This window comes from Sinohyriopsis cumingii, chromosome 9 (assembly GCF_028554795.1).
Source record: "Sinohyriopsis cumingii isolate HCF-2022 chromosome 9, ASM2855479v2, whole genome shotgun sequence".
NCBI classification, from domain to species: domain Eukaryota; kingdom Metazoa; phylum Mollusca; class Bivalvia; order Unionida; family Unionidae; genus Sinohyriopsis; species Sinohyriopsis cumingii.
In genome coordinates, this window is record NC_142969.1 from 21,497,106 (window position 1) to 21,513,278 (window position 16,173).

Below are 16,173 nucleotides of genomic sequence, written 5' to 3' on the forward strand. Positions count from 1 at the left end.
CACAATGATTGCTAATTTGGAAATCTGACATGAAATGGTATGCATGTATGTAGTAACATTTAACTTCATCACAATACAAAAGTGGCTATATGGTGCTAACTTAAAGTAAAATTCAAAGACTATAAATCCAAAGATTGAACAGAATCTGGTTATTACTCACTAAGATGTAAAAGCAAGCAAGACTATTTCTGTTTGCGATTTTAAAGCTTGAAATATGTGTAGATCAATGTGATTCTTTCCACATGTCAGTTTTGGATACTGTCAGCTGGTGACATGCTGTTCTGTTGATGCATACATGCCAACCATGCCTTTTTTTCACTTAATCACATTTACTATGTTTGTACATGTGTTATGGTAAATGTTTCATTTATTTTGAAACTTTTGCATCACTTTAATTTTGGAAATATTTTCAGCCTTGTTAGTAGTGAAACAAAATACCAAACTTGTACAAAGAAAACCTTCAGTTTGTGAAGGTTTATTGCAAAATCTTCAGACTCGGAAATTTGCCAAAGGTAATACAGTGGAAATTCCACCTGTAATGCAGTGAGAAAATTTTATTGAATTCAATTATATGTTGTTTGATTTAAATGTTTCTTTTTTAGATCTTATATCCACTTCTATCACATTTTTTTCTGCCAACAGTATTTTTAGTAAGGTTTTTTTTTATTTATCAGAGGAGTGTGTTCGGCCTGTAATGAAGAGAGACAAGAATGCTATTGTCCATTGGTGGTATTACCCAGACAGGTATGTGGAAGTAATGACGTTAATTATTTACAAGAATTCTATTGTCCATTGGTGGTATTACCCAGACAGGTATGTGGAGGTGATGATGTTAGTTATTTACAAGAATGCTATTGTCCATTGGTGGTATTACCCAGACAGGTATGTGGAGGTGATGACGTTAGTTATTTACAAGAATGCTATTGTCCATTGGTTGTATTACCCAGACAGGTATGTGGAGGTGATGACGTTAGTTATTTACAAGAATGCTGTTGTCCATTGGTGGTATTACCCAGACAGGTATGTGGAGGTGATGACGTTTGTTATTTACAAGAATGCTATTGTCCATTGGTGGTATTACCCAGACAGGTATGTGGAGGTGATGATGTTAGTTATTTGGCAGTGACAGGTCAATTTCTCAGTGTGAACTGGTTCTAATTCTATTTAAAATATTTAAAAACACATGCATTATTATTGATCTGAATATTTAAGTTTTCATAATTAATATGACAGTAGATCAGAAACAGAGACATTTAATCTTTATCATTTTATTTCATTATCTAAATCTATTTTTTTTTAATTATGCAATGTTATAACACATATGTATATGGTATTTTACATATAAGAGATGGAGAAAAAAAATTATATAGAAATAGATTTAGATTGATAATGACTAATTGCTCAGTGATACGAACAGGATTTTATTAGATGAATTTGTATACTATGTTGTATTTAGGACACATGTTAGTAGATTACATATATTTGTGTACAGTATTGTAGTTACAGCACATGATAGTAGATTACATGCATTTGTGTACAATTTTGTAGTTAGGACACATGGTAGTAGATTACATGCATTTGTGTACAATTTTGTAGTTAGGACACATGTTAGTAGATTACATATATTTGTGTACTATATTGTATTTAGGACACATGGTAGTGGATTACATATATTTGTGTACAGTATCGTAGTTACAGCACATAATAGTAGATTACGTGCATTTGTGTACAATTTTGTAGTTAGGACACATGATAGTAGATTACATGCATTTGTGTACAATTTTGTAGTTAGGACACATGATAGTAGATTACATTCATTTGTGTACAATTTTGTAGTTAGGACATGAGGTAGTAGATATGTTTGATCTGATGTTTTATGACACAGCAACACAAATAGATTATTTGAACTGGCCACCTTTCGATCACGAGTTCCGTGTGCTAACCACTGTGCCATGTCGCAGCCCCTGACTCCATTAATCTTACAATTTACATAAGGGTACATCTGGTCTATTCTACATGGAGATGCTAATGGAGTGATGCTGTAGATTAGGACAGAGTTTGATAATGATTAGCACACCTGGTCTATTCTACATCCAAATGCTTATAGGGGAATGGCGATAGATTAGGACAGAGTTTGATAATGATTAGCACACCTAGTCTGTTCTACATTCCCAAGCTTGCTGGGGATGACTATAGATCACAACATTGGTTAATACTGACTTCTTGATCGATTATATTGTCTGGATGATAAATACATTTGTGTTTATGATATTATTACATGTAATCACAAATATGTGTTATGTTGTAGTTATGACACATGGGTAACTGACGTGGCTATAGATCAAGACCCTGAAGCAGCCTGGTCCCCACCTGGACCCTGGGAGGTAAGATCATTTCCTGCAATTTTTGCATTTCTTCAGATGCTATTTTAACCAGTCATATTATGTTTGTATTTATCCACTATCATCTCAAGTTCAGCACTCAAGTTAAGAACATTGTTTACCATGTTCTGTGGCTTCTTTTAGGAAAAGAATTGAGAAGGAAATTGGACACTAATGGTCTCCCCTTTGATAGAGGGATTGGTGCCAAATTCCGTCAGTTGTCCCTTAAAACTTAGGTTTGTGTCTGGTCAGTATACTGTTACAAGATGACTTGCACATGTTATTCACTTTGTTCCATTTCATCAATTCAGATGATTCTTCATATTTTTCTCAACTCAGTAAATTAATCTTCATGTAGTTTCTGATTAAATCTCATTTTTGATTGCAAATATTTTGCATTTCAGTCATTGAACTTGGTAGTATTATAAGCTGATTAGTGCCATATTGACTGCTTGTCCATACATGCCAACCATTACACTTCTAGCTTAATCATTAATCATTAAGCATTTTTCTCCTAATTACATCTTGTGCTTGTGTGTAGATTGATTGTACCTTTTTGGTACAAAATAAAAATAAAGAAATAATAAATTGTGTTAGGCATTTTTATTATTTCCTGTTTAGTCCCACAGATCATATAAATTTGAGAATACTTTCAAAGACTGTCAATCAAAGACTTGCATGTACTTTCCTTAATTTCTCTTTATAGCAGCTGCATATGACACATTTATAAGAAAGCAGAGGGTTTTATTCAGTTTGGAACTCATCTCACATATGCATTATATTTTGATAAATATATTTAGGTAGCAGACCAGTCTCAACTTTAAAAACAATAGGCACAAGATGTTGAGCAAAAAGGCATTGGACTCATTGACGATAAATAACTGAAAAATCAAAAAATGTCTGATCGGGAAAGGGGCAAATAAAGGGCACTTTAAACAAATTTAAAAAGAACACTGAGTATGGGGTAAGTTCAGTCAGATTGAGCACATCATCATGCTCATTGCAGAATTTGTGGATTTTATGATTATTCAGTGAAAGACATAGACTAGTTCCTCCACCACCTGCTATTACCAAATGTTCAAAGGAGCTTGCATTTGGGGCAAGGAGGCAACCTATTGATTTTGGGTTCATACGGTCAAATGTCAAGGTTACTTCAGTGCCTTATCGTTATTGCATTCTTTGACCAAGCTTTTTGGATGTCTTGCATTTAAAATAAGGATGACACCTACTCGTTTTTGGCATGAAGGTCCACTTGAAAAATCTTTTTACAGCTATTTTTCCTGAAGGAAATTTAATTTTCACTAGATTTTTTATTTAGCTGCATTCCATTAAACAAGTTAGTAGAGGTCACCCTGATTATGATATTAAGATCAAAGGTCTTGATTTAGGTCTTAATTGTATTGTCAGAACACAACTACATGATTCTTACAACCTTGAAATATGCTTGAAGTGTTGCCTTGAAAACATTAATTTTGAAAAAGTTTTATCCTTAAAAAGTACTTGAATTTGTTGACAAAAGTCCTTGAGTTTATCAGAGTGAATGCAAAACTTGAAAATGGAATAGAATATATCGCTTTTCAAATCCAGAATTATTTTTGTTGTATAAATATTTTCCAATAATAATAACTAAATCAAATTGGATAAATTTGGAAGATTAAATGATACAAGACAATGGCTGTTGCCAGATGGAATAGTACTCTTGCTGTTGTGGTGAGCTAATATTTTTAAATTTCTACATTTTTACTCATTTATGCAGGGATAAACAAAGTAACATGGAGAAGGTTATATTTTGATAAGAAAAGTACTTGAAAAACAGATTTCTGGGACTATAAGAACAATGAAGTATGAATTTCTTTTTATCATTTAACTCAGTTGGTGGATGAATGAATACTTTAAACGATGTCATTTCAGTAATGACAAAAATACTTGAAGGCATAACTAAACTTTGAATGTATTTTATCTTACCTTGTCTGAGATAAAATTTGTGATCTTCTATCCATTACATCAGGTTCAAGGTTAGAAATCATGATAAAAAATATAGTCCTGTACTTACAGATATTTTTTAAGAATGACTCCTTCAAAGAAAATACATCGGTTTGTTCCATATATGGTATGTTGAAGTTTCTCAATACTTTAAAGCTAAATAGAGGGGCCCCGAGTGGCCGAGTGGTGTAAGGCGTTCTTCGTTATGGATCACTGCCATCTCACCTCTGTCTGCGGCGGTTCGAGTCTATGATTCAGCCAATGTGGGTATGTGAGAAAGCTTGCCAGTAGCTTCTCGTGGGTCGGTGGTTCTTTCTGGGGTTTTCCCAGGTTCCTCCTCCACCATTAATACTGGCCGCCATGTATAGCCTATCGTGTGCTGAAAAATGGCATTAAACCCCACAGCAACAACAACAACAACAAAAAATAAAGCTAAATAGAAGAAACAGACTCACCTTGGACTCCTGAAGTTCTTTTCAGCTAGTGCTGCATCAGTCCTTTTGAGAGATTCTTGTTTATCACATTTCTGAGTCATTTTCCTGTATCTTCTCCATTTTGTTTTTGATCAGTATTGACTATTCCATTTAAGCTAAATTCCCTGGATATATAATTTTAATTGGCTATTTACATCCATTTCCACTTCCAATCATGATGTCTAACTCATGAGATTTTTACTGTTTTCAGGAGAAAGGTGGAAACTACACCGTAAAAACTTAAATATACTGGGTACAATTAGTAACTGTTTTGCAGGTGACAGCCAGGTGGTTACTTGACCTTGAGGAGTTCAATGAGTGGATGAATGAGGAAGACTACCTGGTGGAGGAGGAGGTAAAGTACAAAAAGAAAGGAGGGTTAGAATACCTGTGAAGTACAACAATACCTTGAAGTAGAAAACTGTTATAAATCAAGAGCTTGTATGTAACTAACATAAACTATAACACTGTGGGAAAGTAGAAAATTGTTGTACGGTTGGTTACTACTTTAGGTTGACCATTTGCAGTAGAGTAGATCTTTTTGTACAGTATAGCAATTCTATCGTAAAGTTGAAGACATCTGTAGAAAACTACAACTACACAACCACTGCTGGAAGCATGCCATAGCACCAATTAATCATTTGATCATATGCCCTGTTAACTGTATAAGATCCAAAGAGGAAACACTATCAAACTGGTAAGCAAGAATCATTTATTTCTTCATTGACACTATTTGTTCAATATCATTGATTGTTCTTTTATTTTAATCTTCTTAAAGTTACACATCTTCTACATTTTATTTATTGATCTGCAGCCCTTATTCTAAATCTTCACGAAATTGACATTTGTAAAAAGTCTAATTCTATCTAGGTTTGATATTTTTACTTTTCTTAATCTTGCAAAATCAGTCACTCTTTGTCTTTGACAAAATTTCAGAATAGTTACTGATCATGTTTACAATCCATTACTACCAGTTTGATTTTAATTTTCTTGCAGTATGAAGGAAAAAAGAGCAAGAAGAAGCTGCCCACAAAATTTCAGAATAGTTACTGATCATGTTTACAATCCATTACTACCAATTTGATTTTAATTTTCTTGCAGTATGAAGGAAAAAAGAGCAAGAAGAAGCTGCCCACAAAATTTACAGTTGATGAGGTAATTGTATTCCACTAAGAAAAATATTTTATAATTCAAATGTATGTTTGATAGCAATTATACATTATAGTACATAATTGTTTTTGTAATACAGAGTCATTTCATTTCTGTTCAGCTAATATATCAGAACTGGTTTTCTTTTATTTTACAGTGATACCAGATTATTGTATTGAACTATATATTGTACAAATACATATTACATATATGAATCGTCTATCAATAAAAGATATCGTAATTTTTTTATTTGGCATAGTACTAGACAAAAGTTTATAGATATTTTTTGAAACATGTTGAATTGTGAGAAAGGTAGATGCAGTATACATTATATGATGATACAAGTTTTGAAGATCTGAATTTTTGGATGAAATTGTGACTTGGCCAAATTACTTTTATGGCTGTTCCAAAAATAAAAGTATTGAGGGTTGGAAGACACTTTTTCAATGGACCCATGACCCATCAAACTTTAATTTGACTATTCAGCACAAACAGTAAGTCCAGAAACTACCCCTAACATTTAATTCAGTTGTGTTCCCACCTATCCACATTTAATTTTGGAATGGCCCGTAATAAAATACATTTTTAAAGTAGCACACATAATTTATTTTACTGAATAGTTTACACGCATGGATTCACATTAAGGAATCTATGTCTTTTTGGGTTTTTTTGTCTTGTTCTTTTATTTGCTAAAATGGCTGGCCTCCAGAATTTGATGATTGTTTGACTGACAGGTTGTATTTTATGTTATAGCTGTTAGCCAGTGCTGATGGGGACAGACGAGATAGGCGAGACAAGAAAAACAAGAGGAAAAGATCACCCTCTCCCATACCAGAGAAAAAGAAAAGAAAAAGGTAGATAAAACAATATTCCATCTTGTCCTCGATGTTTGGTAGTCAGTGTAACACTCTTATAATAAATTTGGAGACCTGTTTATACCAAAGATTTTGCTGTATTTACTATGGAATATTCAGCAAAAATGTAATAGAGTTCAGGGTATCCATTTCATAGGCAGCATCTTTTTTTGCAAATATATTGTATGTCATATTTCTTTCATTTATTAGACTTTTCACTCCGTCATGGTAGTTCTGGATAAGGCTAAATTTTACTCAATTCTAGAACTGATAATTTGTTAAGAAATGTGTTTTTTTCTTTAAAATCTTTATTTAATATCGCATATCATGATAGGGGCCACAAATGGATGTGTGGTATTAAATGCTCGGCTTTACTGCCATATGTTCCATATGGGTTTGAGTCTGTGGCTCGTCCAATGAGGATATGTGAGAAAGTTTTCCGTGGGTCGGTGGTTCTAACTATGGTTTTCCCAGGTTGTTTATCTACCAATTTCACAAAGATTTCCCAGGTTGTTTCTCTACCAATTGATCTTCATTGAGACGGTACCTGTCTTTGGTTGGAGTAGATTTAGGACCGTGTTGTATAGGATATGAGGAAATCCTTTTACAGATCAGATTGACCCAACTGGTCAGTGGGTCACCAGTCATTGGAGTCCCCTGACTGGTAATTGGGTCACTAGTCATTAGAGTACCTTTTGTACAGGGACAGGGATCTGGTCAGAAACATCCACATGCCATGCTACTGATTAGACTGATGGTCACTAAGTCAGCATGCACAAGCCAGATACGGGAAGGGGAATGTATTGGCACCCCCCTATTTAGTCTAATCCATCTTAATCTCTTAGCGATGTGGGGACAGGGAAGTGACTTGTCTTTCCCACTTATGTCACCACGGCCATCAATGCCTTGGGCTCATAGCAGGAATATGTGGAACGTCATGGTCTGACATAATCCATTTGCAAACTTTGTGAAAAAGGAAAGAGGTAAGTCTTCTTTCTCGTTTGCTTCAGAAAGTTTGAATGGCATTCTCATCCTCAGAGTCTGCCACTAAGGACAGTCCCCTCACTCTGAATTAGGAGTTGTGAGACAAGGTTTCTCTTAGTCCCAGGTCTACCCCCGCATACCACCACCACCAGAGAGTCACAGGATAACATGGTCCTGCCTCCTAGGAGAGAGTGTAGGATGAAGACATCCTGTCAGTCCTCGAGGATTCTCATGAGTTCATTGCAGACCTGGATGAGGTGATGCATCATTCCTTTGGGTCCTCATCCTCCTGTCATCCCAGGTAGTGGAGGAAGAGGAGATTTTTGTTATTTGATAAGGTGGTAAATACCATTATGTACTCTATACTTGTTTTCCAAGTCATTGGATGCAGGGGAGTCAGAGATTCTCCATATCTGTCTTCTGTCCAGATCTCCTGTTCCTCCTCAATTTGGTCATGGTTGGGGAGCTTTCTGAAAAGTTTATTTAGGGCTGAGAAGTTGTTAGACAGTGCTACAGGCCCATCTGCACCATACAGGAAGTGAGGTAATTCTAATTACCAGCAGGTACTGTCAGTAAAGATCTTAACAGCCCCAGTCCAAGAAGCATCGCAAATTTAAAACTCCCTCTCACCTGACATTCATTTGACAGGGTCACCTGAAATCCACAATGATGGAGTTGGTGGGCTCTTACCTGAGGAAAGAATTAGGGACTAAATCCTTCTCTTGCCATGCATCCCTCTTCCGTCACTTCTTGAAAGATGCATGCCTTTACGTCCCTATTTCTCATCAAAGGAAGTTCCAGTTTTGCCTGATTGGGAGGTTTGACTATTTTTGTGATCATTCAGCCAATCTACAAACCCAGAGCTTTTACCAGAGTAATGGGAGCAGTTACCTCTACAGAAGGTCACTGATGATCCCTATGCTTCGGTATTTCGATGACTGGTTGATTCACCATAGCACCATAAATTTACCCGGACAAGATCTGTCTCACTGCTGATCCAATGACCTGGTTGGTCCCAAACTAGAGAAATCAGAGCTTGTTCTATGTTCTAATTTTGTATATATGGGGATTTTTTTTCATCACAAATAGGGATTAGTTCATGTCTTGTGGGACAGAGTAGACAGACTCCTAGCCTGTTGGAGGTGCTGAAAGCCAAGATCTCATTAGCTTGCCTCTATCAATCTCTTCTGAGACCTGAAACTCTGCGCTGGACCTGGTTCTCCTTAGAAGACTGCACTTTTGCCCCTTCCTATTTCTTCTGGCAAGCTGGAAACTGCACAGGATCCCCAGGCAGCTTAAATTTATTTGTACTGGATTTTCACCAACAATTAGTTGGTGAGCAAATTGGGACTGGTGTCCTAATGGAGACCCATGCACACTCCTGGACTCAAATCCTGTCTGTTCACAGACATGTCATATTTGGATGGGTGTTCAGTTCAAGATGGAAGGGCTATTTCTTAAGGGTTCGTGATCCCATGACAGAATTCTTTGTCCTACAAAATAAGTTACTGTGTAATGGTCCACTCCAACAACACATAAATTGGTCACATTCCTAGTTTAACAAGGAAGGCACACATACCCATTCTACTTGCTGGGCAATTGTGAAATGGATTACCTTCCAAGTTGATTACATTCCTGGCAAGAACAATGCTTGGATGGACAGGAGATGCAAGATAGTCCTAGTTCAGAATGTTGGGAGACTTTTGGACTTGTTTCAACAAGGCAAAACAACAAGCCCTCCTTTACTTACTCAGTCTGACACCAAGGGGATTTTTGACTTGCAATCTTGCACCCATAGTTGACTCTGTACTGGGTATGATCAAAATCAACTCTTATGTCCATTTTGGGGTTTTGATATTATTTGTCACTTGTAAAGGAAAAAGAAAGGGTAGGAAGTGTCTTCCTTCCAGACCATTAAGAAATCTTAACATTCCCTTACCTGCAGGTATCTTTCATTCATGTAGATTAAAGTCCATGAGGTTTGTGCCATTGATACCTCAAGGGTCTGCCTAATTCAGCTGACATTAAAGCAGTTAAGACCACATTTTAGTGATCACACTATTTTCTCCTACCAGAAGACATGTTCTCTAGGGCCCATAGTTGTGGCATAGAAAGCAGATACCAACCTAAATTAGTAGACATTCCTACAGTAATGTTCAGTATTTCCTTGTTTATTAGTGTTTTGAGGCCATCAACCTCCCAATAAACTGGCAAATTCAGCAATGCAGTGGCAACAGGTAACCTATTACTGTTAAATGTAATTGGGAGTGGGGTTAAACTGATTTTAGTGATGTAATATATACCAGTTGCTATTGCCAGATTCCTTTCCACCCCATTCAGATGTCTCGCAAGTCATCTTGTCCATTAAAAATATGACAAGTTGCTATGCATATGTCTGTAATGTGAATGGGTCTGTGCTCTTTTGGTTCAAAGCCTTGAATGGTTCATCCATGGGAGGATAGAATTTTCATTATATGGTTGAGGATTATTCCATCCAAGAAAAGATAGGTTTGTGCAATAGCTTCAGATAAGTATTGCATAATTAAATTTTTTACCACTCTCTCCTCCCACTGCCACAAACTACATGCTAAATTTCATTCATTAGTTTCATTTTGAAATGAGCACAGTATGTGATTTATTTTTCCGATGAAAAACATTATGATTGTATTCAATAAAATTATAGCATAGTGTAGTTCATTAACATTGGAGTGCATTCGGATGTTACAGGTATTATACTTTTAATTTATTTTTTGTGTAACTCATGAAATCATTGATGATATCAAGACTTGTATTATGTTTTAATATCACAAAGTATTCTATGGCCTTATTGACTAGGATAATGCGGGGCCCCAAGTGGCTGAGTGGTCTAAAGCGCTCTTCGTTACGGATCACTGCCATCTCACCTCTGTCTGCGGCAGTTTGAGTCTAAGATTCAGCTAATGTGGGCATGTGAGAAAGCTTGCCAGTAGCTTCTCGTGGGTCGGTGGTTCTTTCCGGGGTTTTCCGGGTTCTTCCTCCACCATTAATACTGGCCGCCATGTATAGCCTATCGTGCTGAAAAATGGCGTTAAACCCCACAACAACAACAACAACTAGGATAATGCAAGCAGACATGTGGTACAATATTTTGCCTATCAGAAACTCAGAAATGTTCATGTTGGAAGCAGAAATTACCGTTTTTAAAATTTTTGGTTAATGATTCAATTAAGAACCAAAGAGATTTGTTACTTTGTTGAAGATGCATACATTATATGCACTGTGTAGGAATATGGTTATGGTTACTTAAGAGTCTATAAATGAAAGTTAAGAATGTTATAGATTTGATATTTTCACTGACCCTAACATAGTTTTAAGGATATTTTTAGACTTTTATATAGGAGCACTCATTCCAAACGCTATTTTATTAAAGGTTTAAATTTTTGTCATCAAAATGATGTTACACTCTTTTATTCAGGCTGAAAGCATGACCATGAATGCGTTTCACTATATCGATGTGTTCCCCTTTACAAGAAGAGTAACTAGAATAAAAACAAATTTTTTCAATGTACTTGATCTATTTTTACCTAATTTGAGAGCAAAATATCTTCCTATTAGACTTTTTAACCATGGTTTGCCTGGTTAATGATCTACAACCCACTGGCCATCATGTTTTATCCCCAAATTTGATTCAGTTACAACTGTTGTTGGATTTTGAATTCTACTTACCCTTGCATCTTGAACAGAGGAGTCTTCAGTTATATCACATTGGCAGGGACATGTATTTTCTCTTGACACAGTTCTGATTTATCATTTACACCTGTGTTTCTAGTGGAAGAACATCAGTTATTGGGTCTGCAAAAAAGAGTCGGTCGTATCGGGATGAGGATGAAGATGATCTAACACGGGATATGGAGGATCCATCTCCGGAGACCAATATACAGGAAGTTCAGCTCTCGAAACAAGGTAGGCACACAAGGAGAAAGACATACACAAAGGCATCCATGAAAACTGATGTGAAAGAAATCTAGATCACCAAACAAGATAAGCACCCAGACTGATCTCATTTTTTTACGCCTTCACTTCAGTGCTTGTTGCTTTATTGCTGTTCATGCTGAAATTAATTTTAGCATGTTATACAAAAAAGCTATTGAACTTAACACCATTCAATTTTAGCTGACTATTGGTTTGCACATGTATAGTACATAAAAATGAGATACCCCACAATCAGTATTAACTTATGTGTGTAAAGTACATACAAATGTGATGCCCAACAATCACAGTATTGACTTTCAGCATGCATAGTACATGCAGGGTTCTCCCCTCCCCTCTGCCTCTCTCCATATCACTAAACTTCCTCCTTAAACTCTGTTTCTTAAACTCTGTGTGAATGTCTTAAGTTTATATATTTCATGTTGATTCAACACAATTTTAAATGTGCTTTTTTCAGTTTGTACTCCAAATTAGATGACATCCAAAATGTCTTCATTTTCATAAAGTTCCATGACTACAGAAATGGCCTTTGGTTCCAAAACGTACTCCTTATTTTGTGAGAAAGAATGGTACCTCTGTCATAAATATTCCTGGTTTGAGAATGGTGCTGGGATACTTGGAGTTTTTTAAACTTTAATGGATGTTTTGCACAATTGGTATGAAGAAAATGATTTTTTTTTTAACTAGTGGAAGAAAAGTTAGTATCAGTGAATTTTTATTCATTTGTTATGCAAGGAATTGCTTAGGTAAACAGATAAAAAAAAATTATTTTTATTTTTGTTTAGCACCTTCTCGAAGTCAGAAGGACAGTGAGTTCCAGCCAGTGAAAGGAGGATCTGTCATCGACATGGATGAGGAACAAAGTGAAAGAGTAAGAACACAGTTTTGTTTTACAAAATGCTCTTTAAGTTTTTGCTTCATGTATAAAAATTGACTGCATTAGATATATGTAATTCCTCTTCATATTTTGTAATAGAGGTCTACATAAGTTGTGCTCATTTTAATCTTGTGTATGTGAGTGGATGTATGGTTGTGTGTGTCATTATTTGTTTAATATTACCACTGTACTCTATAAATGGTTTCTCAAATGGTTAATGTACTCACTAAATGGTTAACGTACTCAACAAATGGTTAACATACTCAATGGCTGGGTTTCCAGTTGTCAAAATAATTATTGGATGATTGTTTGCTCAATTAAATATCACCTTTGTTGCACAATTGTGTCTTCTTTTCTAATAGGAGTAGTTTGATGATCAATACAAAATCAAAGACATTTAAAATGCCCAGAAGGGTGTTTACAGCATTTTGTGTGGAGTTGTAAGGAATCATTTGTTAAATCAAGGCAAGTAAGGAGATTAAGTGCATTACACTTATTGGAAAATCTTTACATGTCAGAATTAATATATTTAAAAGGACTTGGGAGCACCAGCATGAATTTTTTTCTCTCACTATTTAGCAGACATCCATTTTTTATGTGCAGAATAGGTCAGGCCATGTATGAAATTGCCCTTATATTTTTGAAGTGCTGCTGAGGGAGGAGAGTGGAGGGGAGGGTGGCATAAGGAGTACCCTCATAAATTACCTGTTGCTTGCGATCAGTTGTCTGATTGAAATTGGTTTGAATATTTTTTCTTTTCACAGTGTGCTTGTTTGATTTTTATACTATTCCTACATTGGCCAATAAAATCTAATGTTGCATGTATTTAATGCATGTTATTACTGCTGATTTCAGGGCGGTGAGGATGGTAAGGGGGAGGGTGAGGAGATAGATGGAGGAAAGAAGGATAAAGATGACATGGATGATACAATGACTGAGCAGACACATCACATCATCATCCCCAGCTACTCCTCCTGGTTTGACTACAACAGCATTCATGCCATCGAGAGGAGGGGACTCCCAGAATTCTTTAACAGCAAAAATAAGTCAAAATCACCAGAAGTGTAAGATACTGTAGTTATTCTAATGGAAACCCCAATTCTAATTGACACCGCAAGGGCTGTACACTTAAGGGGGTGGGTGTATTAAAAATACTATTAGCATTAATAATACCATTCTTAAAATCCTGCAGAAAACAGTATAAAAATAGACTCAGACTCCAGCAACAGTTTAGCAACATGTCAGTTTCATTTATTGTTTTGATTTTTCCAACAGTCATTGGATTACTCGAGTACTGTTTTAGTTATTTTGACGTACCATATTGGATATATACTGGTCTATAAGCCTTGATAAAATTGGAATTTTTGTGGGGGGGTGCATTTATTAGAAGGAGGGCTTTTAATACAATAATTATGGTATTATGATGCATCTCTCATTATCTAATGACATGCTGTCATTTCTTTGTTACTAAAACTGAATAATAATAGAAGTAAATATTTTGTTAGGTCACCTACCTCAGATTTGAACCTTAAGGAAATAAATTGGACTCAGGTGTCTTTGATAGTGTTACAAATTAGTTTAAATTTTAAGATTGGTGTTTAGAACTGTTCAACCATTGAATTGGTTGGAGATATATTTTTTATTTTTTATGGAATTTTGAGTTGTTGTTGCAATATTTTTATGTGTCACGGAGTTATTACAGCCACCAGGTTATCGTACAAAAACTCCATTTATCTGGTGCAGTTGATGGACATATTGTTGTAAGAAATATTTTGTGTTTAGAAATCATATGTGGCTGTTACTAGTGTCAGAATAACTATTCCGTCAATATATGTCTATTATGGTCAAGTTATTCTTTAATGATGTCACACGTATCTGTATACTGAGTCTTAGTCAGTAGAGGTAAGGAACTCGTACGTGTCTGTTGGTTAGTAATTCAGACTAACTTAGGTTGTTGGCCAGTACAGTTAAAAAAAATTATTAGTTGAAAAAATATTGCCCATCTTCCCTTATCTTTATGTCATGAAATATATTTAAGTTGTTCAATAACATCAGTACGCTATAATCATGGCTTTGTAATTGCAGATATATGGCTTACAGAAACTTCATGCTTGACACATATCGTCTGAATCCAACAGAATACTTGACCAGCACTGCCTGTAGACGTAATCTGGCTGGAGATGTCTGCGCAATAATGAGGTAACTTTAGTTCTTGACTATTTGATAGAATTTTATATGAAGAGTTGATTATTTAAAACTGCTGCAGAGAGTACTGTAAATATAACAGCTACATTGTCAAGAGTACTCTTGGTAAAACTATAATGGTCACACAGTGTGTAGAAGCTTTTCTGAAACATTTTATTTTTATATATTTTACTGACTCAAAATAAAATCAATGACATCTTAGTTTGTGGCTATCTTGTTACATTCTAATAGAAACATTTGAATACTATGAATGGTTAAACCAGTTATATAGATTTGTTAAGCAAAGATAAAATGTAAAAAGGTGTTGGCATGAAAACAGGTATGTAATATAAAATTCTGATGAATTGTATTGCAAAGCAAGCAGAACATCAAATCAAGTTATGTTTGATTTTCAGAGTTCATGCATTTCTAGAGCAATGGGGCCTGATCAACTACCAGGTGGATGCTGACAATCGCCCTACAGCCATGGGACCACCTCCCACTTCACACTTCCACATTTTGTCTGACACACCATCTGGTCTGCAACCCATCAACCCTCCCAAAATTAACCAGGTAACTACCAGTTTTGTTGTTCTCACTTTAGATAGTGTAGGAGGCATTTTGAATTGGTAATGTCCATCATAGGTGTCCTATGTCTCTTTTTTATTCCAACATTATATATAGAACCACAGCTCTTGCATCTTTTAATGATGTCTAAATTTTTAGACATATTGGTTATGGCCCATACATGGATATAGTCACAGCATTTGTTCCACCCTCTACTGGCTTGGGAATGTATTATAGACCAGATGCACATTTATGAATGTCATAATTGGTGACTAATGGAGACATGAACGGAGGTGACTGTCATAATTGGTGACTAATGGAGACATGAACGTAGGTGACTGTCATAATTGGTGACTAATGGAGACGTGAACGGAGGTGACTGTCTTAATTGGTGACTAATGGAGACATGAGCGGAGGTGACTCAATAGTTACAATGTCAAACTTGCAACTGAAAGTGTGTAGCTTTGAATTGTATCACTGGGTCAGCCCAGGTTGACTGCTATGGTGTGTCCTTGGGCAAGGTGCTTTGACTCCAATTGCCTTGGCAGTAACTGACCTATTTGTGTTGTATTTTTTTAATAAACCAAACAAAGCAAGAACACTTCCTCAGTAATGCACATCTTTTAAGAAATTATTCATGGCATTATATTGTTGTATTGTTAATACACAGTATGTTAGATGATATATGATTGCTGATTCTTGTTACTTCAAACGAAACATGAACACATGGCATTAGTTTATTTAATGTTTTT

General features: G+C 35.7%; 1 protein-coding gene across 2 annotated transcripts in view; it reads left to right on the forward strand.

The window, feature by feature from the left end:
• LOC149791368 (SWI/SNF complex subunit SMARCC2-like) overlaps positions 1-16,173 on the forward strand; it is a 55,401-nt gene that overhangs the window by 14,056 nt on the left and 25,172 nt on the right. For both annotated transcript variants that reach the window (XM_089969923.1, XM_089969924.1), the window contains exons 5-14: positions 675-744; positions 2,309-2,384; positions 5,115-5,192; positions 5,939-5,992; positions 6,740-6,840; positions 11,633-11,766; positions 12,579-12,664; positions 13,526-13,734; positions 14,756-14,869; positions 15,271-15,427. In XM_089969923.1, the coding sequence (XP_089826049.1) occupies positions 675-744; positions 2,309-2,384; positions 5,115-5,192; positions 5,939-5,992; positions 6,740-6,840; positions 11,633-11,766; positions 12,579-12,664; positions 13,526-13,734; positions 14,756-14,869; positions 15,271-15,427 (1,079 nt within the window). The remainder of the gene's footprint in view (positions 1-674; positions 745-2,308; positions 2,385-5,114; positions 5,193-5,938; positions 5,993-6,739; positions 6,841-11,632; positions 11,767-12,578; positions 12,665-13,525; positions 13,735-14,755; positions 14,870-15,270; positions 15,428-16,173) is intronic.